Genomic DNA, 27,437 nt, shown 5'->3' on the forward strand with positions numbered 1-27,437 from the left:
TTTGATGATGATGATATTTATACCACACCCATCTGGCTGGGTTTCCCCAGCCACTGTGGGCGGCTTACAGCATATAAAAAATTGTAAAAGCATCAGACATTTAAAATTTCCCAATACAGGGCTGCCTGAATCTATGAAATGTTAGATTATTGCTACATATTATTTTAGCCCTGAAGCTGTTTACAAATTTACTTACCAACCTGTGTGCATTGTGTGTGTTAGGATGGTCAGTGGTGGGTTGATGTAGTTTAGGCCGTTACTAAACTCTGGAAGTGAAGCTCTTTTCATGGAAAATAAGGCTAGATTATGCCGTCACTAGCAGTATGTCACTGGTAATCACAAGCTGGGAGAGTACAGATGCTCTCAGGTCCTCCTTGCAGATCTCCCATAGGCTCAGCACTGTGAGAACAGGATCCTGGACTAGATGGGCCACTGGCCATCATCCAGATTCTTATCTAATGGGTTACAATGACACAATTAAAAAACTTAAATCAGATTGGATTTGAAGGGCAAATGTCCAGGAAAGAATAGGTTTTCATTGTGTAAAGTTTAAAAAGATATTTCTGTCTAGGAAAGAAGTTCCATAGCTGGGGCACCACTACTGAAAATACCATATCTAATTGCTATGCCTCAGATAATAGGAGCAGATGCAACAGATTCTTGCAAAGATTCCAATCAAGGAAATGAGTATTTGGAAGGAGATGGCAGACCTTCAACTCACCAGGGTCGCAGATTCGGGTTTTAAACATGACAGCCTTTAGAATCATAGAATTGTAGAGTTGGAAGGGACCCTGAGGATCATCTAGTCTAACCCCCTGCAATTTGGAATATGCAGCTGTCCCATACAGGGATTGAAACTGCAACCTTGGTGTTATCAGCACCATGCCCTAACCAACTAAGCGATCATAAATGATCATGATTAGTAGGGTTTTAAGGAATTATAAGTGAAACCCATTTGCACAATGAGACTTTGATTTCTATTTTTTCCTTTCTAGCCACATACAAGCCCCAGAATTTGCTCTGATGTGTCGCCTAATCCTCCAGATTTTGGTAGTGCACGTCCCAATGCATGATCATGCTTTATAAGATGCAACCCTATTAATATATAGTAGTACAATTCTTGGGACCCAGGTGGCGCTGTGGTTAAACCACTGAGCCTAGGGCTTGCTGATCAGAAGGTCGGCGGTTCGAATCCCTGTGACGGGGTGAGCTCCCGTTGCTTGGTCCCAGCTCCTGCCAACCTAGCAGTTCGAAAGCATGTCAAAATGCAAGTAGATAAATAGGAACCGCTACAGCGGGAAGGTAAACGGCGTTTCCATGTGCTGCTCTAGTTTGCCAGAAGCAGCTTTGTCATGCTGGCCACATGACCTGGAAGCTATACGCCGGCTCCCTCGGCCAATAATGCGAGATGAGCGCGCAACCCCAGAGTCGGTCACAACTGGACCTAATGGTCAGGGGTCCCTTTACCTTTACCTTTAGTACAATTCTTAATTCATATTTTGTTTTAAAGCAGGTTGTTTTTAAAGAGACACTTTACAAATAAGGAAGTGGTAACTTAAAATTTTGTTTAGTGTTTTAAAAAATCTGGTTATTTTTCCTCTCCTTTTAAAAAAATAATCAAACCTGCTGAGGATATGTTTTAAGACAAACTTTTATGTGCAAGGAGTAAGGAGCTGTCTGGAGGGGTAGAAGAGGTTAAATAATAATGATTAGCAGGGTTGTGAGAATAAAATACCAGTACTAGACTCCACCACAATTATTAGGCGTGCTAATTTCTTTTAGGATGTCTTCTCAACTGACACAAAATTCATTGAGAACTTTCAAGAGTGAGAGAAGTTTTCTGAGTAGTAAAAAAACAAACAAACAATCGCCTCAATAAACATTATATTAAAAATATTTTACAGAAATGTGGCTTGGTTTTGAGTTGGAAGAGAGTTCAAGGAGCATCTGGAAAACTTCAAGGTATATATCCCTTTCTTTTCTTTTTGTCCTTTAATAGCTGTGAGGATATAGGCAAGCTTGGTTAAATTTCTGCAGTGCCCATGCTTCAGCAACAAGGGCTTAATTTTATTTTTCCTCTGAGCTATTCTGTGAATCAATAAGTGTATCAGATGGAACACAGGTTGTGCCTTCCACTGCAGATCAACGATGATCTGGGCCCTTGATCTGTTACTGCTTGCTACCCAACTGTACTGTACCAACATAGCACTGAGAATTAATGCTGCCATGCTAACCAGCTTGCCCTACTACTGCCAGAGTGGATTGTAACTTTATGCAGCCAGTTAAAAGTTGCAGCAACCTAGTATTCTTGAAAAAATAGTAACTGACCGTAATGGGATTTCAGATGAAAGGCAGCATCACAGGATGGGTGCAGCCTTCATCCTCTGAATTGCAGCTGCTTGGGTTTATGGGATTGGGCTGAATATTTTTCTAAGGCATTTAAAAATGTGTTTTAACTGAGGTCGTGGCATATATTTGGTGTACAGTAATCATAAAACAAGGGACCTAGGTGGCGCTGTGGGTTAAACCACTGAGCCTAGGGCTTGCTGATCAGAAGTTCGGCGGTTCAAATCCCTGCCAACCTAGCAGTTCGAAAGCACGTCAAAATGCAAGTAGATAAATAGGAACCACTACAGTGGGAAGGTAAACGGCGTTTTCATGTGCTGCTCTGGTTTGCCAGAAGCGGCTTTGTCATGCTGGCCACATGACCTGGAAGCTGTACGCTGGCTCCCTTGGCCAATAATGCGAGATGAGCGTGCAACCTACAGAGTCGGTCACGACTGGACCTAATGGTCAGGGGTCCCTTTACCCTTCACCTAATCATAAAACAAATAGTTGAAATAGTTGACATTAAAGGCGTGTGTGTGTTGCTCTCGTGCATATATAATTTTAAAAATTTGTTTTTATATATCTCAATTATTCATCCTCTAGCCTTTGGGTTCTGCGAGTATAAAGAACCAGAATCCACACTACGTGCACTCAGGCTACTACATGATCTCCAAATTGGAGAAAAGAAACTTCTTGTGAAAGTTGATGCTAAGACGAAGGCTCAGCTAGATGAATGGAAAGCGAAGAAAAGGGCTTCCAATGGGGTATGTTGTGTGTAACTCTGCTAAAATGGGACAGGAAACAACTGAATTACAAATAAATTGGATTGGCATTAAGTGCTCTTAGTGCTTTTACCCGATTTGCTTATTCTGTGTTGCAATTTAACCTGCTATGCTGATGTTATTACACCTCTTCTGCAGATGACTGTCACACTGTTCTTTTGTTTAATTTTCATGATTGGAATTTGAGTGTGAACTTCAAATTCCCAACAAACTGCACTTTCTGCATGAGAAACTGAATTATAAAACTTGCTGATAGAAGGTTAAGGGAAGTTGGAGGCTCTCAGATCAAATCTGACCATTTTCAGGAGGAAACCAGATGCCATACTCTCTGCTAAACTTGCTGATCCAGAGTAGAGTCTGCCAACTCCAAAATAAAAAAATCTGATTCCAGCTGGATATGACCAGCAGGAAAAGCTTTGCTTAACGTACAAAGTTGTACACATGCTTGCATGTCCTCTGCCAACAAGTGCTGTGTCCATATATATTCTCCATAGCTCAACCTAACCATTTAAGTGATAGCTTCATAACAAGCATGTCAAATCACATTTATAAACACCCTCACAATTAAGTATTTAGAAGAGAAAATAGTAAGATTGGAGGAAGTGAGGCATATAATAGTCCCAAGAACAGTCAGCCCCTGACTAAGATGCAAAAGATGAGGAAATCAATCTAGAAAGTGAGTCATTTCACACAGGTGCACTATATCAAAATTTCAAAAAAGTTCACAAGTTGCAAGTCCGTTAATTTTTTTACAGGCTTGCCTATCAACACGTGAATTCACAAATCACTTAAAAAAAGATATCTAATATAAGAAGCTTATAAGAAGCTAATAATACAGTGTTAAAGGTTCTAAACCACCGAGCCTCTTGGGCTTTCTGCTCAGAAGGTTGGCAGTTTGGATCCGTGCAAGAAAGTAGATACTAGTGCAAGTAGATAAATAAGTGCTGTGGTGGTGGGAAGGAAAACAGTGTTTCCATGCACTCTGGGTTCTGTCATGGTGTTCTGTCGTGCCAGAAGCGGTTTAGTCATGCTGGCCACATTAGAAGCGGTTTAGTCATGCTGACCCGGAAAGCTGTCTTTGGACAAATGCTGGCTCCCTTGGCCTGAAGCGAGATGAGCGCCACACCCCATAGGGTTTACTGGACTTAACCATTCAGGGGTCATTTACCTTTACCTTACCTAATAATACAGCTTTTCTGGAATGATAATGTTAGAGAGAGAAAAACAGAAAATACTTAAGACTTTTTTATCTTGATGTAAGTCTATGGCCAAGGCTCAGCCAAAGAAGATGTGAAATATAATGCATTTTCTTACTTGTACCGTAGTAACTTAAGCAATCTTGCATAGCTTGCAGTGTTGCTGTACTCTAGCAGCTTCTGCAAGCTTCTAGTTAGGAGTACATGCCTCACCATTCACTACAACTTGTCCTTGGGGCAAGGAAGGGATAAATAAAAGCCAGAGCAAAACAGAACCAACCCGCTCACTGTTTTAATGTTTTAAATTAAATAAATCAAATCAAATTAAATTAATCAAAAATTTAATTAATGTTTTGATGCATTGTTAACTTTTTGCTACATTTGTGTGATAAAGTAGTTAAAAGCTTTTAATGAGTTAAATTTAGTTACCCATGTGCCATAGAAAGGGGTTCAGGGTTTGCCCTTTTGATACACAGCCTGTAAAGTAGTATTTTAGTACAGTGGTACCTCGTGTTATGTACCATCCCCCTTACGAATGCTTTGGGGTACGTGCTCCGCTAACCCAAAAGTAGATGCCCCTTGTTGCGACCTTTGCCCTGGGATGTGAGCGGAAGTCGCACTCTGACGGCGCTGCAGCAGCGGGAGGCACCATTAGAGAAAGCATGCCTCCTGTTACAAACGGACCTCCGGAACAGATTAATTACATAACATGCGGTACCACTGTATTTATTTCACATGAGCAGGCAAGAAAGCTCTCCATAAATTCCTGCTGTCTTAAAATATGGAGAAACTAAATAAGGCAAATATCTGGCTCTACTTAACTTCCATCTCTGACTAGTACTGTTACCCCCTTAATTTCTTTTACTAACACCTAAGTGGCATCACCTATTAGGTCATTTCAGGCTGTTCCTCCTTGACATTGCAGCTTCTGCACCAGCTAAAGTCCCCTCCTGCCCCTACTTCTTAGCTACTGCTTCTCCACAAGCCTCTGTCTCTTTCCTATTCACTCTTTATCCACTTGGCATTTGACTGGACACCCATCTCTTATTCGCAGGTGAGATTCCCATACCCTCTTTTTAAGGCAAGAATTTATTATTTAAGTTTAATACAAGTGTATGAAAAAAACACCATGATAGGACATTGCCTGTCCCGTCCCCCCACTGCTCCTCAGTAGCAACAGCAGTGACAAATGTTTGATGGGATGGAAGATTTTTTTAAAAAAAGTAATATGCACATTCTTTTTCTGTATTTAGGTTTTCCTTGCACCCAGGCTGTAGGCTGAGAATGGCCTGGAGCAAGTTGAAGTCACTTGGCCTCAGGTCATTCATACTTCCATTTGCAGATGAGAATTTATCTATTTCCTATTTGTAAGGAGGAAAGTGGGGATTTTCATTTCTTACTGTATTTGAATCTGTGATTTATTTATTTTTAGATTTAGAATTGTTGTGAGCCCCTTTGAGCCTTCCGAGAGGCAAGCTATAAGCCTTTAAATATATAATCATTAAAGTTTTGTAGGCAACTGTGTATTATATTAATGTTTTTATCAATCGTCAAAGGTCTATGTTACATTCATCTTACATGGAAAATTGAAATTCAGCAATTCTAGTGTGGAAGTGACAGTATACAGATATGTATGTTAAAGCAATTTACGCACATGTATTGTCATTGTGCGGTATGACCACTTATATGCAAAAGTCTGTTTTATACTGCAGACAAACTTTGTGTATAAGTTTTGTAATGCGTGATGTGACCCAAAGGTACGGTTGGTACGGTGTTGCTTTGTATGTATTCTCCGCTTTGTTGAACAACATTCTTAATCCTACGGAACAGAATAATTCTATAACTGCAGACATAGCATAGTAATTTGAAGCCTGCACTGTATTATGTTGTACTTGCGGCAAAAAATAATAATCATATGCATCCACACTAAATTATTTTTATTTCTTCAGAGAGCACACACATTGTAGTGTAGCATTCTCTTTAAAATATTCGTGCCAGGCTTCAACAAATTCATTTGCGCTCTGTCATGTGTGATGAGCAGCAAGCATTATTCTCAGCATGAAAGGTATGTCTGAGCAGTAGAGTGGTGCCACAGCCCCAGCTTCAGAATTGGCAGGAAGGCGGCATGGCAGAGGAACCAAAAGAGACTTAGCTATAAAGGATTGGCAGGCACGGGAAGTGTTGGATCTTGCTATCTAAATGCATCTTATGCACCTTTGTGCAGCACCCAAGAGCGCATGCTGCTCTCTCCACTCAGGAGTTATTGGGTACCACTTCCCAGAAATACACAGAAGACCTTCCTGCAGCAAGTGCCAAGCACTACTCAGCTGGTCTTTTCTGAAGGCAATCCTGTGTGTATGACCACACATGTTTAGCTGGTGATATAGCACAATGTTGAAAACCAGATATCGCCCAGCCCTAGTGAGGACCTACTAGAATCTGTAGTTAAAGGCCAGTTGTAAAGTTGTTAAGTACACCTAACACTTCCATGCACTAACTACATGTAATAGACCTATCTAGTTCATATGAAGTAAACATTTTGGATGCTGTTCTGCTATGTCCCATATGCTTGACTTCAAGATTTGTGTTATTCTTTAGAACACCAGGCCAGAAACTACAACTGAGGATGACGAAGCCCTCGATGAAGAAGCAAAGAGAAGAGACCAGCTAATTAAAGGGGCCATTGAAGTGTTAATACGGGAATATTCCAGCGAGCTCAATGCCCCCTCCCAAGAGTCTGACTCTCATCCCAGGAAGAAGAAAAAAGAAAAGAAGGAGGATGTATGTGTTTTGATTTTGGACACAAACAGATTTACTTCATCTCCCTACATAGGGCCAAACCCTGTGCCAATACATTAGTTCAAAGCATCTGATGAGAACACAAATCAACAAACCTTGATGTTAGCAGCAGTTTTCATGTTTCATACTGAAATTAAATCAGTTCTAGATGCCAGACTCTGTGGATGTTGTAGGTCTGTGAACACAAAGGTCACAAATGCCTAGACTTCTTGGAGCTACAGGTTTGAATCTCAGCAGGTTTGATTCAGCCTTTCATCCCTTCTAAAGTACATGTATTGAAGTAATTGCAAAATGTTTTTTTGAGATGGGGACATGATTTTAAGACCCTAAAAGAGATTCTGCCTGTTTGGCATCTTAAATGCCCTAAGTCATTGGGTCTTAGAGGTTTGCACTGATGTTATAGCCACAACTCAGCTGATTGGCAGCCCTTCTTCACTGTCCTGATTTAATTATGTTTGTGCACATAGCTAAGAAGCTCTTTCTTATCCTTGAGGGATGAAAGCCATGATGTTACAAAATGGTTTGTTAATATTTGGCTGTTGGGCCAGCTGACTTCCATACTTTTTAAGTGTAACACTTGACACAAAATGCTATAATCCCCCTTCTGTGGATAACCCTGCTAATGATTACACTAATTTTTGCTTTCCTCTAGGGGGGAAAGGGTAGAGCTTAGTAGTAATTATGCCAACCTTGAAAATGCGTCATGATTGTTTCAATGATGGGCTCTTACCACCTGCCACTCACAGCAAGAGATGGAGGTGAATTTTGGTTTCTATCTGCAGCCTTTCTTACTAAGCTTAACTTTCTCCCTTATGTTGTGCTGATAGAAAGCAATTAGATAGCTTTGGCTGCTGGTGAAGTGTATAAAAAGGCAGTGCAAGAAAATGCTTTTCATTCAGGGAGTAAGTGCACCTCCCACTGTTCTTTAGCCTCCACTTAACTTAATCTTGCACTGGGGTTTTTGTTTTTTTGCATTCTGCACTTCCTTATAGGCAAGTTATGTCTCTCTCTTTAAAAGTTATAATCCATGCTATGGATTGTGTGACATATATAATCAAGACTATAATGGTATCGAGAGACATAATGGTATTGAGAGGTTACTTTTTGGAGGCCCATTTTAAAGTAACTAAATATTAATAACTGCTAGTTTTAGGGTGATCTGTAGCCACACCTTGCTGATGTAGCTGGGCTTTAAATTTAGTGTGATCTATCAGAACAATGAACTATTTAACTGTGTCCTTGTCTTCCTGCCCCTTGAAATAGTGGAAGTGCATCTTTATTTTGTAAGGATGAACATGGGACACAAGCATGACTTCTCATCCCCTTATCTGTTGGGAAGTGTGGGACTAAAAAAGCTCTGTGCATGGTGGGGGGAAGGGAAGTATATAAAATTGTGGTGGGTGCCGTGTAAAGCTGGTTTTGAGGCACTGTTATCCCCTTTATTGAATGCTTATAATTGTGACTGGTTCCCTTGCCCATTCTGTTTGTTGAAAAGATGAGGGACAATGTGGGGAATTTGAGAGTGTGGGGAAAAGAAATGGCAAGTGAAATCTGACTCTTGATTTCAGATGTGGGGAACCTCGCTAATTTGCAGTAACTGTTGGCAACCCCCCCTTGATATAATTACAATTTTGCGAATTAGCGAGTAAGAAACAAAACGAGGCTTATAATAGTACCACAAAAGGCCACTTTGAACAAGCGTAGCTTAGCTTGCAAGATTTCCTAGAATGCTAATGTTCTGCAATTTTTAAATGGAGACATGCCAGGGTGAGGTGGCACCCAGCAAACCTTTGCCGAGAAGTAGATCAGTAAATGGAGAATTAGCGAGGTTCTTCTGTAACTTTGTTGAGTCAGACCTATGGTCACAGCAATGCAATATTGCTTATTCTGCAAACATACAGAACATTGTTTTTTTTCCAGAGTAGTGTGCAATCTATTTTTTAAAAAAGAAATCTCCGTGGATTTTTCCGCAGATTTTCCGCAGATTTCCAGTGGCCCCACTGATACCCTATCCACTCATCACCAAGGTTCGTTTACATTGTAGGCTTTGACAATGACTATGTTTACTGCTAGTTACCAGATTTGTGACTCGTGTCCATCTAATTTTTTTTTCATTCATTTAACATCAGACTGTGAGGTTTGGTACTGCAGAAGGCCTTTATTTATCTCTTACAAGACTGGTACAAAACATCTAACCTTCAGCTTTTCTTTTGGTTCTCCTGTTTCTGTGCAGATGGGTTTTAATATTCTGTCTCCTGTTCTGCCCCCCTTTCTCTCTTATAGGAGGATATAAATGCTATTGAAATGGAAGAAGATAAAAGGGACCTGATATCCCGAGAGATCAGTAAATTCAGAGATACGCACAAGGTAGTATACTTGTTTTTGTATCTTATACAAAATTAGGTTTTTGAAAAATCCAGTTTCCCTCCCCCTTTAGAAAATTTAAAAGCACATGACCATATCACATATAGTAGGCATAAAGTGTGTCTAAAAAGCCACGAAGGACAAAATCCCACTTAAATCCCACTTTGTCCTTTTTATTTTCTAATGACTACCTTGCAGTCTCCTCAGTGTGAATACATTTTAAAAAATCAAACACTTCTACCCCACTTTTCTTAAAATTAACCCAAAGCAGCTAAAACCATTTACATAAGACCCAATAATTAGACTGGGCTGCTGCGTAAAACATTCTGGCCCCCACAACATTCAAGCAGTTGTAAGACATAATTCAAACTCTGTTTTACTGAGCTCTACTGCTTAATTTAAACTTGAGATTTAATTTAGTAGCTCTGAGTTGAGAATGGGGGTGAAATTAAATTAGGTTAGTGGTTATCAGACTTTACCAAAATTTAGATGCATGGAAGAACTGTAAATTCCCATTAAGCTAATCTATTCATTGACCCCCACCATTATGATAGAGATCATATGGTGACTAATGCAAGATGAAAAACACAGCTTGGAAAGTAACATGGAATAGGATGTAAGTATGAGCTTCTGTTTTTTTTATTATTTATGGATGCCCCCTCAGAAAAATATGCAAAGGGGTAACTGGCTTGGAAATGTGTTTACACAGCAAATCCTACCTCAGGGTTCCCACCTACAGAAGTTTCTGTAATGTGAATTTGTGAATGTGTTCCGGTTGGGAAGGGTGGTTTAAGGGGGGCGTGAAATTCAAGCTATGCATGCACTGTCTCTTGATGTTAGCTTCTAAGGGAACATGAACTGCCCACCAAGGCTGGAGTACTGCACGCTCAGTGAAGTATTTATCCCTGAAATGAGTGCTCGTAGTTTGCTAATATTGGTATAATGGTGTGAAGTTACAAAACGGGTAAAAAGTACTCTGGTTACAGGATCACACTTACTTTAAAGCAAAAAATGGATGTACATTGCTGGCAATGCAACATATTGTAGTATAACTTTGGAATGAGAACCTGAGGATAATTGTTCCAGAAGATGTATGAAACTGTTCAGTGGTGAAACATCGTCTTATTTCCAAGCCCCAACATACCTCTAAAATGTAAAGAAATAATGTGGTTAAAACAAAATCCAAACATGCTTCACTGTTTCAGAAGCAATCGGGCATTTTACTGCCTTTGATCTATCCTATTGGGGGAATATTTTGAATTAACCTTTTCAAAGAGATGGAACTAAATCTAATACAAAATGGCCATTTCATATATTGGGTGGGATGTTCAAAAAGGGGCTGGCTAATGAGCACAGTGAACCTTTGCATGTTTTTTGGTTAGAATTTACAAAAATCAGACTGTTAGGGTATCAGCATTGCAGGGGGTGTCCATTTACAGCACAGATGAGTCTGAAGAGAACCGAAGGTAAGATTTTACATTTTTTTTCTACCTACCTTCTTTCCTCATTACTTTTATTAGCATATCCTGAATCCTTTTCACCCCTCATTTTCTATAAAACATCCTTTTGTTCACTTCGAAGCAGCCTATTACTTAAATTTTCAATATGAAACAACAGTGCTCATTTGGCTTTTAAGAAAAGAGAAGCTTGAAATAAAAGCCTTTAAGATGCCAAAAGTCAAGGCAAATTTTTATCATGACTTTTACTACAAAAGAAATTTTTGCGGGGGAATCCCGGAACTTAACCAAAGACATTGTTATTGGAACAACTAAAATAATCTGTAAGTATCGATCATTTCAGTATATAAACTTTTCTATAAAAGTATACGAAATTTGAGGTAAGTTCTGCTTTTGAAAGTTAATATAGCTAGCATACCTTAATACACTAAATGAAATTATATTGTATGAGAGCATTTCACTTAGAAAGTAGGTTGCCACATTCTGTACCCTTTCACCTTTTCCTCCTCCATTATGGCTGTTCTCTACCATTCTCAAAATACCCTTTTCTTTTGTGAGTTCAATGTATCTAACACCATCCTCCCTATATTTCACTTTTGGTACCATTTAGTATGGTGGTTAGATATATTGATCTTTTGTTTATTAGTTTTATTACTGTGACTTTGTTTTGGTTCTCTGGTCCATGAGCGCACACCAGAAGACTGTCTGACAGGTAAGATTGTTTTTAACGTTGTCTTAAATTCTTTGTTGAAAGAGAGAAATATATGCGCACTTTATTGTTCCAGTTTATAAATTATTTCAGCGGTGGTAAACACGGTGCCAAATGGGGTGATTTTGCTCTCCCCCCCCCTTGCAGAAACTGCATACAATATATTTAGGGTGTAATCCTTCCTCACTCTCGTGCTGCACCCATGCACAGACAGATCCTATAAGGAATAATGGTGCTCTGTTACTTTCCCCTTAGCATACATGCAGGCAATGAACGAGGCCACTGGTGAAAATAAGAGGCTTGTGCACTTCTCTTACACCCTCCTCCACTTGCCACTTGGTGAAGGAACAGACCATGCTCCTTCCACCAAGTGACAGGAGGGGGCTGAGTAGTGATGCAAGAGCCTCTTATTGGCTGAAATGGTATGGTGCACAGATTGCACGTGTTTGCTAAGGAGGGGAGGAGTGAGAAATGGGCTCTGTTAAGCCCTATGTTGATCTCTCCAGGCACAACACTTGGATGTGGAAGGATCATGCCCATAATATTTTTGGCACCCATCAGGCTGATATTTGGCTTATGTTTTTTTTCCTTCCTTTTTTGGTTTACTTGTGAACCATGTACTTGCTCTTCCTCCCAGAAATATAGCTTGTAGGCAAGGTTAATCCAGTGTTGGCGGTCCATGTCCTAGCACAGCATCTGTAAGTTAACACACACCAATTGCTACCAAGGATGGATTTATCTATCATTTTAATGAGATTTTATTTTTCTATTGTCTTCATGGGAGTTTTGGTAATAGGCATGACTTTTTGAATTTAAAAAATGCACTTTTGTATAGCATTCAGTAAAAATGTACTGTATAACCTTTTAGTCTTGTCTATGTGCGATTTCCAACCTTCTCCTCCTTGGGGATCCTATTCTTTAGAAACCATTACTTTAAGCAGTGAACGAAAAAAAAATTAAACAGTTGGGGAGAATAAAGTGATTGGTAAGATGTATCCTTCCAAACATTTCAAGTAGGATATACAGTTGAAGTTGATTTTACTTCCCATCCTTGCATAGAATGAATTTGGTTTGGCTGTGGTATGAGGTAATCTTGTCTGTCAGCATCCTACTAAATGATCTGCCTACATGGGCAGGATTAACTTTGCCAGCTAAAAATTCACCAGTGTTCAAGCTCTCTTCTATCTTTCGTGCCTCGGGAGTTTTCTGTGAACTATTGATGGCAATGCACTATGTAATTGTCAGCATATGCATATATGAGGTGAGCATTGCCCTTCTTTCCAAGGTTGGAGATTGCCAGTCTATGTTAGATATATGCTTTTTGCACGAAATCTAGCCTTACGGTTGCAGAACTTTTTTTCTTATGAGCTTGACAGTAAGCTGTTAAATATTTAAATGTTAAATTATTGGTGTTCTTGAAATGCTCACTACCAGCCTTGGGTGTTGTGCGTGGTGGTGGGGTGGGGCCTCCGACTGTAGCTATGTGCTAACTTTGAAAATCCTCTTGGTTTCTAGAAATTGGAGGAGGAAAAAGGCAAAAAGGAGAAAGAGAGACAAGAAATTGAAAAAGAACGGCGTGAAAGAGAGAGGGAGCGGGAGCGTGAAAGAGAAAGAAGGGAGCGTGAAAGAGAGAGGGAGAGAGAGCGTGAAAGAGAGAAGGAAAAGGAACGGGAGCGTGAACGAGAACGGGATAGAGATCGGGACCGGACTAAAGACAGAGATCGGGACAGGGAAAGAGATCGAGACAGAGACCGCGAAAGAAGCTCAGACCGAAATAAAGATCGGAGCAGATCTAGGTAAATTGTGTGGTGTAATGAATACTTGTTAATAAATTTGACAATGGTTCTTAAGGAAATCATTCATGGATGCAACCTGTTTTGAAGACCAGCATGCAATAAGCCATGAGGCAATGAATTAAATGGTATGATTTGCTGACAGCTGTGGTGCCCTGTCCCTCGGGTCCTTTTGTATGCTTTGGCTGACGGAATAAAGCCACAACCAACATACAGAGAGACGTGTGTGTGTTGTGTGTATCACTGTAAAGACAGCAGACTGATGTACTGTGTCTATTGTTCAAAACGTCATTTGTCTAATGACTACACAAGCAATGTTGTGGCTAATTTGAAAAACGTAACAGAGGTTTTGAGTTTTGGCTTAATTTCGGTGATCTCCAAATCGCTACATTTGTAACCCTCGTATTGTATGGTGTTTTACTTATCTAGTAGACAAAACAAAATAAAAAAATTCCTTCCAGTAGCACCTTAGAGACCAATTAAGTTTGTCATTGGTATGAGCTTTCGTGTGCCTGCACACTTCTTCAGATAGTTTTGTTAGACCTAACCTCTATTACCAGCAGTATTAAATGTTGACAATTACATGCATTAATCATTTGTCATTACATTTGTCCACAGAGAGAAAAGCAGAGACAGAGAAAGGGAGCGCGAGAGAGAACGGGAGAGGGAACGGGAGCGAGAGAGGGAACGGGAGCGGGAAAGGGAACGAGAACAACGGGAGAGAGAGCGAGAGAAGGACAAGAAAAGGGATAGAGAAGAGGATGAAGAAGATGCGTATGAGCGGCGCAAACTGGAAAGGAAGCTCCGTGAAAAGGAAGCAGCTTATCAAGAGGTATTGGAGGATGTTGCTTGTGATCTGGGGATTGGATTCAAAGGGATTCTGTTGCAAGTGGAAAGCACCTGGTTTTCAGGGGTGGGGCGAGAATATTAACTCTACCATCCCACCCACCAGCTGCAGAGCCCTGCATTGAAGCCCCTCTCCCCCAGTACCCCATGCTCCCTCAGGAGACACTTGTTGAAAGCAGGTTGTCCCTTTTCAGGGTGAAAGCCCCATTCTCTGAATGGAGGTCTGATCACAGTTGTTAAAGATCCACCTCTATTCTTGGAGCATGTTTCCTCTGTATTGAAATAGAAGTCTGGGTGATATAATTAAATGTGGATGGTTTTGCTGCTCTCAAGTGACATATGGGATTCCCCCCCTCTGGTTCAGTAAATGGTAAACAGATTATTTTGTTTCAGCGTCTTAAAAACTGGGAGATCAGAGAACGGAAAAAAGCTAGAGAATATGAAAAAGAAGCTGAGAGGGAGGAAGAAAGGCGAAGAGAAATGGTAAGGGGTTCATTATTTTTTGCACTGCTTTTATTAGATGCTCAAATGGCAGAATATCTGTGCTGGTATACAAGGGTGTCCTGTAGTAGTAGTAGTAACATTTTTGTGACTTAGGTGGTAGCTCACAAATGTTAATGCAAAATAGCTGAGTCTCTATGTTGCCGCAATTTTTTTTAATAACTAAAGAAATTGGAGTTCTTGATTGAAGCTTACACAAAAATTGAAGAAAAGCAAGAACTCTGGCCACAATTTTTTTAAAGCATTATGCAGGGGGGGGAGTGTTTGGTTGCTTTACAGACTTCGTTCCTTACAAAGTGAAAAGATCTTAGTTGATTATCTAAGACTATTTCCCAACTTTACTAATATTGCAACTATGTTTTCCTTATTGCTCTCAGACAGATTTGAATAACTACTGGCTGCTTATATTTTTTCTACTCACTCTTCAACCATTCCAATTAATGGACCAAAGTTTGTCGTGTCCATTAATTTCAACTGGTCCACTCTCAGTATGACTATCATTGGATACATGGTGCATGGTGTACCCTAATCAGTTTGCAAAGAGCTTTCTGAATTGCCATCTTAAGGCCATAATGTCATACATGACTTTCACTGCCCCCTAGGCCATCAGCATATTTTCTCCTCTCTGCCCTCCTTATTTAAATCTGAAACCAGCAGAAAAGTTTTGTGAAACTCAGAGTATTTTTTCTAACATACCAACATGGCTGCCTGCACACGATCTTCAGCATAAATCTTTAGAAAATAAGCTTTTGAAAAAAAATTCTCGGTGTTTTTTGGTTCATATACCTGTAATTTTTTGGCTTTCATGTAAATTAACTCCAAACAGATACTTGTTTTGTAGTATTGCTGGTAGCCTGGAACAATCTGCCATTATAAGCAGCAAGTATTGTTCATGCCATTATAAGCTAAGGGGGTGTGTGGAACTGGACAGCCAGTCTGCACCCATGGGAGGTCATTTAAAAAACTCACACCATGTTGCCAGAAATGGAGAGAATGGATTTTGCATGGTTCTCAGAACTGCTAATGCTGAGAATATAATCCTAAATACACTAAGGGAGTAAGTTTCATGGAACTCAGTGTTACTTGAATCTGGGTAAACATGCTTAAGATAGTGCTGTTACGATTGAGAGAGAAAAACTCTAAGCTTTTACTTGCATAGGCCAAGGCAAGCTAGCTGTGACTAGGGCTGGGCGATGTTAGGTTTTTAACATCACAATGTATTGCCAGCAGAACATCACAGTTTGGTGACCACCCACGATGTTGAAACAAACTGCCTTGGCCTCAGCTGGCAAGGCACTGGGAGAAACTGCCTCAGCTCTCATGGCAGGAGCTAAGGGGCTTTCAGCCCAGCATCTGTTGGACTGGGGACAATGCAGCTGGCCCCAGCTTGCTGCTCAGCTGTGGGGCAGAAAGGCTACTGCCCCCAGCTGAGCAAGCCCTGATGTTCCAGTGAGCAGGATCAGGATCAGCTGGGAAGCACAAAGCCCCCACTTCCCAGCTAGGAGATCCCTGACCTCGGTCCTGCTTGCATGCAAGCAGGAGCAGGATTGGGGCTGCTGACCTGGAGAGCACGAAGCATCCCCTTCCCACCTGAGAGATGCCCGCTCCCACTCCAGCTTGCATGCAAGTAGGAGCAGGACTGCTCACCTGGGGAGTGCAAGCCCCTCCCAAGCTGAGAGAGCCATGATCCTGCTTCTGCAGCCTGACAGCTGCATCTGAGAACCCCTGCACTGCCTCTTATGCAGCTGTCAGGTTGTCTCCGCCTTGCCAGGTGGTGCTCCTTTAAACTTCTCTGTTGAGGGGAATGCAGCCACACACCTCTCAAAGGAAAAGTGTGACGGAGCCTGCACCTCCTCAGCTGAGCAGACCCGATCCATCTTCTGCTCCCATGCAAGCAGGAGTAGGTTAGGAGATCTCTCAGCTGGGTAGCAGGGGCTTTGCGCTCTCCGGCTAAGCAGCCCTGATTCCGCTCCTACTTGTGCGGGAGCAGAAGCTGGATCTACGTTTGCATGCCTAGTAACATTTTTACATGTTTCTTTCAACAGCAGGACCCATCCATTTTCAAAAGCTATATTGTAGACTGTTTTCAAAAGTGCATTGGCATAGGAAACTGCTTTCTAAAAATGCATGCCCAAATTCCTCTCATAGAGCTCAATAACTTGGTTCTCTTGCATCCTAGCCAGAACTGGCAGACTATTTGGGGCAGATTTGCACTCAAAGCGATTATTTCAGGTCCCTTTTGCAAAGCCTGGCTAACTTATCTCATGCCTCTACACTTTAGTTCAGAACTGGGAAGTCCATTCTCAACTCAAGCTTCAGAGGGTTCAGTAGTTTGTGAGGAGGAAATACCATCCCAGAAGCAGGAAAAGCAAACTAGTAGTGACTTGCTATCTACTTAAAGGAAGGTGCTACTCTAGAAACTTCCTGGTAGGGAATAACTTCTGCTCCTTCAAGGGTGAAGAGCTAATTTCTGTCTGAAATTAATTAAATGTTTTCAACTCTCTTATAGGCCAAAGAAGCTAAGCGTCTAAAAGAATTTCTAGAAGATTATGATGATGACAGAGATGATCCAAAATACTACAGGTATGCTTAGCATGGACTGCAGGAGATTATTTATTTATTTATTAAATTTGTATACCGTTCTATACCCGCAGGTCTCACAAGATAAATCAGTTTGTGTTCTCAAGTTTCATCAACTTTTAATGACTCCTATCAGAAAGACATATGTAGGAAATCTTGTGTTCCAACATGTGATGAGTAGGAGAGGTTTACAAACAATGTGATTTAGAATACTGTAATAGAATTGTAGAGTTGGAAGGGATCGTGAGGGTCATCTAGTCGAACCCACTGCAATGCAGGGAACTTTCTGCCCAATGTGGGGCATGTAGTGGGTGAATCAGGTTAAGCTGGCCAAAGGTGCTCCATTCCACAAAGGAAGCCTGTGTGTTCAGTGATGGAGATGGCAGCCCCAAATTTGTAAATTTAATGCAGCACCAATAAGAGTGATCATTAGACAAATCCTAGCAAATATGCACCTCTTTTATGAAAAGCACTAAACATATTCAGATAACTTGGAAGAATTAGGAGGTTCTTAATCACTTTCAAACTAAAGGATCTTTTATTTCCCTAGTTTTAAGAATTGCTTTTCCTTCCTGGCATGTTCTTGTAAGAATCTAGGTGCAAAGAAGTACATGGCTTAATCCTATGCCAAACAGGATATTTTATTTCTCTGATGTAGAGAATGAAACATGAAACTTTATAATCAATATTCTGTATTGGGTGCTTATGGTGTGCTGTTTTTGACAAATATTTGTGGGAAACAAGTGCCACGAGACCTTTAAAACAAAAGTGAATACATGTTACAGGGGAAGCGCTCTACAGAAGCGATTGCGAGATAGGGAAAAGGAAATGGAAGCAGATGAAAGAGATAGGAAAAGGGAAAAGGAAGAACTGGAAGAAATCCGGCAACGTCTTCTTGCAGAAGGACACCCAGATCCAGATGCAGAGCTACAGAGGGTAAGAAACTCCTTTTTTTGGCAAAGGGTAGTGAATGAGCATTTTTAGAATAGTAGACCATGTCATGTAGTCGACTATTGGTAAGCTAAAGATTTGTGACCCTGTTGGTTGACATGTCCTGGGTTTATCCCCATGTTCATGCGGGAAGCAGTTTTTTTGTTTCAGATCTCTTTATATAAATATCATAGTATTGTTAATCTGGATTATTCGTTACTTATAAAGCCAAATAAAATTGAGCTTTTTAAAAAACTGCATCGGATTAACTAGGATTATCCATTTACGGGGACAGCCAGGCTTGCTTTGCATGTTTTAACTCCTAACAAGTGCATTTGATCAAGAAGGTACATAAGACCACAATTTTGTTCCATAGATGGAACAAGAGGCTGAAAGGCGTCGACAGCCACAAACCAAACAGGAGCCAGAATCCGAGGAAGAGGAGGAGGAAAAGCAAGAAAAGGAAGAGAAGAGGGAAGAACCTGAAGAAGAGGAGGAAGAGCCAGAGCAAAAGCCCTGCCTTAAACCAACCTTGCGACCCATCAGCTCTGCCCCATCTGTTTCTTCAGCAAGTGGCAATGCAACTCCTAACACTCCTGGGGATGAGTCTCCCTGTGGTATTATCATCCCACATGAAAACTCGCCAGATCAGCAGCAGCCAGAGGAGTACAGGCCTAAAATAGGACTTAGCCTCAAATTGGGCAAGTTTTTCCCCTTGTTTCTATCCATGTGAGGAAGGAGGGCACAAAGATAGGAAGTCAGATTCTGTGCTTCCCTTCTTTGAACCTTCTGATTGTATAATGATTATTGATCCATTTGAGAGCAGAGCAGTTGAGTGAAGCAGCATAGAATAAACTCTTTAATTCTAGCCACTTTGCTCTATGGATGATTTTTCTCTCCCCAGCCTTTTATTACTATTTTGTTGATATCCCATTGTTTTTAAAAGTGCAGCTCTTACCTGAATTTGGAAGAGTCTCCAGATTGAATTGGTGTTTAAATATATTTGAATGAATCTTCTTTATATTTTTAGGTGCCTGCAATAGTCCTAACCAGCCCAATGCCGTGAAAAGAAAGAAACTCACCGTGGACAGTGTCTTCAATAAGTTTGAGGATGAAGACAGTGATGACATGCCTCGAAAAAGGAAACTGGTGCCCCTAGATTACGGTGATGAAGACAAAGGCTCCTCCAAAGGCAGTGTCAATACTGAGGAGAAGCGCAAGCACATTAAGAGTCTAATTGAGAAAATTCCCACAGCCAAACCAGAACTCTTTGCTTATCCTCTTGACTGGTCTATTGTGGATTCAGTAAGTGTAAATTTTTACAAAATCTTGAGTATGAACTACAGGACATGTGTTGCACTAATTTGCCAGCTCTTGTGGTTTGGTAAAATTTATGCACCTCATGGAATAATAAGAGCTCTGTGGGGAAATCTTTATTTCAGTACATAACCAAGCCCCTATGCCTGTCCCTATCTTTAACTAGAAAAAAAATACTAGCCTATATATAGGCAAGTCACATCATTTTAATTTAATTTAATGTTCTGTTGAAAGCCGCCCAGAGTGGCTGGGGAAACCCAGCCAGATGGGCGGGTAGAAATAATTATTATTTTATTAATTAATTTACTACCGAAATGCAAAGATTGGCTTGGATCCTCTGCTTGTGAAATGCTTCCAGTCTAGCAAAGGATTCTGCTAGCAGGAGGAAGGGGAGACAATAGTCACTTGTTCATCTTACAGCTCTCCCACAATGTTCTGGAAAGTCCCCCAACTCTATGGAACAGATTATGGAGGACACAAGAGGCTGGTGGGAAGAGGAAATCACCTTTGCTCACAGGAGTATCTGTACTTTCATCATTGAAAGAGAATCTGGATTCAAGCCATTTACTTATATATCAGATCATCTAGTGGTGATAGCATAGAATATATAGCAGGCAAGAAGTAAGGAGGCATGTTGCTGTGTCAAACTTGTCTCCTTGATGAGATCTGCTGCAGGCAAAGAGAGACAACTAAAACCTGTTGTATTGATACATCTGCCCATGTCCTATTTTGGATCCTGGCTTACAAGTTTGGCAAGAGCTAGCAACCAATTGAATAATGTTAAGTTCGTAAACATTTTTCCTTTTAACTGGTCTACTTAAGTTTTTTTTTATGTTACATACAGTAAAAAGGTAAAGGGACCCTTGACCGTTAAGTCCAGTCGCGGACGACTCTGGGTTTGCGGCGCTCATCTTGCTTTACTGGGCGAGGGAACCGGCGTACAGCTTCCGGGTCATGTGGCCAGCATGACTAAGCCGCTTCTGGCAGAACCAGAGCAGTGCACGGAAACGTTTACCTTCCCGCCAGAGTGGTACCTATTTATCTACTTGCACTGGCGTGCTTTCGAACTGCTAGGTTGGCAGGAGTAGGGACTGAGCAACGGGAGCTCACCCCATCACAGGGGTTCAAACTGCCAACCTTCTGATCGGCAAGCCCTAGGTGTCCCGTTACATACAGTACATGCCTTGAAATCGAAGGAATTTAAAGCAAATTTTGATAAAGGAAATGCCATCTTAACTGTGCAGTCCTTTGCCTATTGTCTTATAAGTAAGTCTCATTGAGTTCAGGGGGACTTATTTCCAGGTGTTAGGGTTGCAACCTCAAACATTTTTTCTATTTCATTCTGTTATAAGTAAACACTAGAACAGCGGTCAGCAAACTTTTTCAGCAGGGGGCCAGTCCACTGTCCCTCAGACCTTGTGGGGCGCCGGACTATATTTTGGAAGGAAAAAAAAATGAACGAATTCCTATGCCCCACCAATTACTCAGAGATGCATTTTAAATAAAAGGACACATTCTACTCATGTAAAAACATGCTGATTCCCGGACCGTCTGCAGGCCGGATTTAGAAGGTGATTGGGCTGCATCTGGCCCCCGGGCCTTAGTTTGGGGGAGAAGCAGATAAATCTTAAAAAATAGCATCAGTAGTTAAAATGAATTCAAGCTTTACTTGGTTTATTTACTGATGTAAGCCCATTTAAATTTTGTAATCATAAACACAATAGGTACAGTGGTACCTGGGGTTGAGTACACAATCCGTTCTGGGGTGCCGTTCGCACCCCGAAAAGTACTCAACCCGAGTGGTGCTTTAGCGCATGCGCGAAGCGCCAACAGAGCGCTTCTGTGCATGCGCGCAAAGTGAAACCCGGAAGTAAATACTTCCGGGTCCGCCGAGTACTTAACCCGAAAATACGCAACCCGCAGCAAACGCAACCCAAGGTATGACTCTATGTACTTCTTTACACACTGCGTTACAAGATGTGGTCATAGCCACCAACTAAAATGGGATTAGACAAATCTCATTTTAGAGAAAGCTTTCAGTAGCTTCTGGGTATAATGGTTGTATACTGCCTCCAGGATCTGGAGGCAAAATTCCTCAGTAGTAGTCACGGGAACAGTGGGAAAGGGCTATTTTATTCATGCCCTACGTGTTAGTTTCCCAGAGGTATCTGGTTGGCCTTTCTGGGAAACAGGTTGCAGGACTAGATAGGCCTTTAGTCTGAACTAGCAGAGATTTTCTTTCAATGTTAATACAGTATTGTTGCTATAAATGACAAAGGGACATGGGTGGCGCTGTGGTTTAAACCACTGAGCCTCTTGGGCTTGCTGATCAGAAGGTTGATGATTCGAATCCGTGCGATGGGGTGCGCTCCTGTTGCTCTGTCCCAGCTTCTGCCAACCTACCGTAGCAGTTCAAAAACATACCAGTGCAAGTAGATAGGTACCGCTGTGGCAGGAAGGTAAGCGGCGTTTCCGTGCGCTCTGGCTTCCGTCACTGTGTTCTGTTGCGCCAGAAGCGGTTTAGTCATTTTGTCCACATGACCTGGAAAGATGTCTGTGGACAAATGCCGAGTCCCTCAGCCTGAAGTGAGATGAGCACTGCACCCCAGCCTTTGACTGGACCTCACCGTCCAGGGGTCATTTGCTTTTACCTTTTATAAGTGACAAGGGATGAAAGCAATGTATGGTCCAAATTAAAAATATGGAAACTATTTAAAATGATAATATTTTCTATTCTAGACATTAATGGAACGTCGAATTAGACCATGGATCAATAAGAAAATAATAGAATATATTGGTGAAGAAGAAGCAACGCTAGTTGACTTTGTTTGTTCAAAGGTAAACTTCTTCATAAATACATATTTTAGGTGGCTGGTGCTATAATTTCGCTTGCCAGTTGGGCTTACTTACACCTAAGGAATAGCCTTTACAGGAAATAGGCTGGCTCCTTGTACTCTTTCATTTCGGCTTAGCAATTTTATTCTGTGATTTCAGTTTCTACTGTTCTTTCTATGTATAAATACTAAAAAATAAAAAATAGACTTCCTTTCCCTCATCTCCACAGACTGGCTTCTGAGAGGGAGACACAAGAAGCTTGCCCCCCACCCCCACTTTAGGGATAATTGGATTGCCCTCCTTAGCAGCAGTGATACACTGAGATCTACCTCTCTGCAGGCTTTAATTTTCAGCCCTTACGGAGGTGTCATCGGCTGAGGTGGATTCTTAGAAATGTGTACTGTCATCACAAAGTACAAGGTGTTTCCCATCCCCTATGTGCCCAAGCCACCAAGGCCTGAAGTAGGCCAAACACTCCCGAGCAGGCTAGACCAGGCCTTGAGGATGCCACAGCTATGTGTGGCATTCCCTTCACCAATGGAGCCAATAACCCCCGTATAGGCTAGGATGGCAGTCTCAGCGCCACATAAGTGGATTGGAGCACATTGCGAGGGGCAACTGGTCCCGGTGGACAGGAGGCCTTTTGAGTCACAGCACTGCATTGACTGGCTCAAACTTCAGTTCAGGCAGCATGTCTGGCCACTCAGTATTTCTTCCACAGCATGCCTGTCTCACATCCTTTGCTTCCTCTGAAACCGCATTGGCTGGAGTAGTAATTTGTTGCCGTTGGGATCCACCCTAGTTGGTTGAGCTTTTGTACATCCCAACCCAGTGATGTTACATGGGCAAGTGAAATAGCACCATTGTACCTATCTGAAGAGTTGATTTGCTTGTCCAGTGTAGCATCACTGAGGCCACACCCTTGCATAGCCTGCAACACCTCTTCCCACCTCTGCTAGCACGGTCGGCTTTCAGTTAATGGTTTGTTGTAGGATATAGGTTTAGATTAATCTGAGTTTCATTTCTGGACTGTTCATGCTCAGTGAGTATGCAAAACTAAAGAGGGGTCAGCCTATTTCCTGTAAATGGTACTCCTCCCTTCATCCACTGGAAGCGCAAGGAAGCTCAACCTAGTGATGCTACACTGGACAAGCAAATCTACGCTTCAGGTAGGTACATTGGTAACTTTCTCTCCACCTCCCAATCTGTGCACTTTCATTTCACAATATTTACCCAAAGTAAACTACTGACAGTGTGTTGCCTTCTATGCATAAATATATAACTATGTTGTTTTAAACTGATGGGACTGATGGGTCAAAAGCCTGATACTAGACTTGCACATATAACCTGCAGGCTTGTGCGTGAGTTATTTTGGGAACTACAGTCGGCTCCAACATGACAGCAAACAGTGTGAGGGTTTTGTTTTGAGTTAACTAAGGCGGCAGGACACAAATGGTAACTTTCTTTTCTCACTGATCTTGGTCTACCTCGGTCACTTACAAATACAGTCAATACCTGTTATGAATCGAACAAGGGGGTGGAAACTAAAAATGTCATTTGGTCCACCACCACAGTGTGGTGTAGTGGTTAAGAGCGGTAGACTCGTAATCTGGGGAACCGGGTTCGCGTCTCCGCTCCTCCACATGCAGCTGCTGGGTGATCTTGGGCTAGTCGCACTTCTTTGAAGTCTCTCAGCCCCACCCACCTCACATGGTGTTGTTTGTGGGGGAGGAAGGGAAAGGAGAATGTTAGCCACTTTGAGACTCCTTCGGGTAGTGATAAAGCCGGATATCAAATCCAAACCCCTCTTCTTCTTTCAAATCATTTAGGGTTGTATCCAGTTGTGTTCCTACTCACAATAAGGGTTTTTGATCAGCAGAGGCTTCTGTGAATGGAATGGGAAGAGAAACCGTTTCGCAAATTCCCCATTTCTCCTGCATGCTTGTAACACCTTCCACGCTCTTCCAAAAGCCGCCCCCCAATCTTCTGCAACAGGTTTTTGAGGTGCAAGGAACTACAAGGGAAGGGGGAAAACATTAAAAATCAGTGAAGCTTCCCCTGGAGCAAACACCTTATTTAAGATTGAAAGCAACAGGCTTGCGTTTAATGGATTTTATTTTAAGATACGTGTGTTTGCTACCTGCTAGAATGTTACTGTTATGTGGGTAATAGTTCTAAATCTTGCATGGTTCAGTTTTCAGTCATATAAGTGCTGTGTTCTCAATGTTGATATGCCTCTCTTTTTCAGGTTATGGCTCATAGTTCACCGCAGAGCATCTTGGATGATGTTGCTATGGTGAGTAAAGGAAAAAAATGCCCCATCCAGAATTTCTAGTTTGTGTAAGCTTAGAACTCTTCTCTGAGAAACACCTTCACTAAATGTATTCAGAGAGATGTGCGGTACTTTTTCCTCTGGTTTTTAATGCCCTATTTTGTTCTTTTTTGGTATAGGTGCTAGATGAAGAAGCTGAAGTTTTTATAGTCAAAATGTGGAGGTTATTAATATATGAAACGGAAGCCAAAAAGATTGGGCTGGTGAAATAAAGAATCCCTTTTTGTTTTGGGGGCTCCATTTCAACTTTTGTTCTGCATCACTGAAGAACTTTGAAGTTTCTCTGTCTTCAAGAGACATTTGTGAGACCTGTATTTTTTAAATGTAGAAAATGTGAATTTTTTTTCATCTTGTTACACTGAGGTCCCCTCTCCCTCCCTCCTGCCCTCACCCCAGCTTCCTTGGTTGTAATTATCTGACTTCTGCATTGGTGGTTTTTCACTCACCAGGTACAGTTACAGGTATTGTTTCATAAACTACTGCAGCTGCTGTACACAGTCTCTGATATTCATCTTCCAAACTGTTCCTTGTAAATATTAAGAAGACCCATGTTTTAGAAACATCTGTGCTCACCACAAACCAAAATAATTGAATTTTATGTAAATACACCAACCTTTTCTTTCCCTTCTCCATTTTAAAATATTAGAATAAACTTTAAAATTCTAAAAATGGATGGGAGTCATTTTGTTGGCACACAGTTTTCATCTGCATGGATAGGGGATCATTCTCTTGTTGGACTTTATAATATTTCTAGAGGAATCTATAGAAAAACATGGTGGACTTGCTTCAACTCAGGCATCCTTGTAAAGCCATTGATAAATTTCCTCCTGCTTGTTACATGAGGCCTTTTGTTCAGTTACGGTGGTGACAGAATTTCATAGTTGCGTTTTTAATCAAGGATAACTAGTGCATAAATTTATTTAATTTTAGCTTCCTACTAATACAGACTTCTAAAATATTCTTTTTTATTATTTAAAATAAAATCCATAGACAGGTTTGGGAAACTTGTGGATAGAAAAGGTTTAAAAATGTAACTTGAGCACAACAGTTTACAATGTTAAAATCATATGCTTTTGAACAATGGAGAAATTTGTTTTTATGTAAGTCATCAGGTCAGTTGTGACTTTCTTTTTGTACTGTAAGCTGTCTGTCGGATAGAGGATGATATTTCTTGTCCTCTTACTCTGTATGAGTTTTATACATATGCTGATGTGGTATCAATAACAATGTACTGTAAACTGCGTTTTTTAAAATCTTCACAAGTAGAAAGACTACGCTATGGGCCTTCTTGATTGCAGGATGAACACTTTCCAGGAAGCAACAATTCTCACTTTTTAAAATACTGCTCTTCTGATATCTCTTTACCTGAAGGATACTGGTTGACCTATTTAGGAGGTATAACCATGACACTGAGTTACTGAGTACAGGCATTATAAGAAGACAGCTGGAAAAAACTGTTCTTAATAAATGGGATCCCATAAATGGTTCCACCATGTAAATATTTCAGATATTAAAAATGTATATATTTGATCTGGATTTTGATTATTTATGTTTCAAAATATACTACTACTATTTCATTTCTGGAAGTAATGGATTAGTTGGCTTGTTGATCTGGCAAAAACTTCCCAGTATGGAAATATAGCTTCAAATTCTGCACACTGGCCAAACTGTAGAGTAGTGTTGATTTGGATCTAGAATAAGCTGGTTGCACTTGAGCAGGCACCCCCAAACTGCGGCCCTCCAAATGTTTTGGCCTACAACTCCCACGATCCCTAGCTAACAGGACCAGTGGTCAGGGATGATGGGAATTGTAGTCCAAAACATCTGGAGGGCCGAAGTTTGGGGATGCCTGCACTTGAGTCTGTTGAAATCAAGTTAGTCATGTTAGTCATGACTAACGGAAGTCCCTAAATACAATTTGTTAAATTTGTAGCCTACGTTTCCACCAAATGTTGCGGTGACTAACAGTAATAATTTAAATAGAGTACAATAAAACACCAACAAAATATGAATTGAAATAAAAACAAAGTTGCCAAACTTAATCTAGATCCCACCTAGTGAATTGTATTGTTACAATTACTGGGGGTGGGGAAAAGGAACGGAATCTCAAGAATGAGAACCATACCACTTCTAGGAGACAAATTATATGTATTGACCTGTTACACAATGATAGAAGTGGCAGCCTAACTAATCAAAGAACAATAAAAAACTGAATAATAATGGTCTGTTTTACCATAACCCTTCACAAAAAGGGAAAGGGCCATAACGAGCCTAGCATTTCCAGGCAGGATCCAGCTGAACTGGAGAGTTGCTGTCAGGCATTTCTCAATCTGATGCCCTTCAGATGTGTGAGATGATGACTCCTGTAATCTGCTGATCATTGACCATGCTGCCTGAGGGTGATGGTTTACAGTCCAATCTGGAGGGGGCACCAGGTTGGGGAGGCCTATGCACGATGAACAAGTGGCCTAACTACTATAAAGCAGCTTCTATGTTTGGTTTATCAAAAAAGCAAGACTGCACATTTGAAAACGAGACTACATGCTTGATACGTATGGACATACAATGCTAAATTAGCAACAAGAGGGCAGCAATATAAAGGATTCATCCAGTTAATTGCTAAATGAAAGCTCTCAACAAGAGTAGATTAAATTTTCTGAATCTTAAC

The 27,437-nt window shown here is 41.1% G+C and overlaps 1 protein-coding gene across 6 annotated transcripts in view; it reads left to right on the plus strand.

Moving 5' to 3' along the window:
- Positions 1-26,299, plus strand: part of RBM25 (RNA binding motif protein 25) — a 34,515-nt gene extending 8,216 nt beyond the window's left edge. For 3 of the 6 annotated variants that reach the window (XM_035112894.3, XM_035112920.3, XM_035112902.3), the window contains exons 5-19: positions 1,905-1,962; positions 2,932-3,092; positions 6,905-7,087; positions 9,079-9,132; positions 9,389-9,472; positions 13,151-13,431; positions 14,047-14,260; positions 14,668-14,757; positions 17,285-17,358; positions 18,141-18,291; positions 18,662-18,986; positions 19,316-19,590; positions 22,342-22,440; positions 24,686-24,733; positions 24,889-26,299. In XM_035112894.3, coding sequence (XP_034968785.1) covers positions 1,905-1,962; positions 2,932-3,092; positions 6,905-7,087; positions 9,079-9,132; positions 9,389-9,472; positions 13,151-13,431; positions 14,047-14,260; positions 14,668-14,757; positions 17,285-17,358; positions 18,141-18,291; positions 18,662-18,986; positions 19,316-19,590; positions 22,342-22,440; positions 24,686-24,733; positions 24,889-24,981 — 2,190 coding nt within the window. In that variant the 3' untranslated portion in view covers positions 24,982-26,299. The remainder of the gene's footprint in view (positions 1-1,904; positions 1,963-2,931; positions 3,093-6,904; positions 7,088-9,078; positions 9,133-9,388; positions 9,473-13,150; positions 13,432-14,046; positions 14,261-14,667; positions 14,758-17,284; positions 17,359-18,140; positions 18,292-18,661; positions 18,987-19,315; positions 19,591-22,341; positions 22,441-24,685; positions 24,734-24,888) is intronic. The other 3 variants (XM_035112912.3, XM_088654623.1, XM_088654627.1) reach the window with 1 other exon arrangement.
- Positions 26,300-27,437: the final 1,138 nt, after the last annotated feature.

Source organism: Zootoca vivipara, chromosome 1 (genome assembly GCF_965207765.1).
Source record: "Zootoca vivipara chromosome 1, rZooViv2.hap1.1, whole genome shotgun sequence".
Lineage (NCBI taxonomy): Eukaryota > Metazoa > Chordata > Lepidosauria > Squamata > Lacertidae > Zootoca > Zootoca vivipara.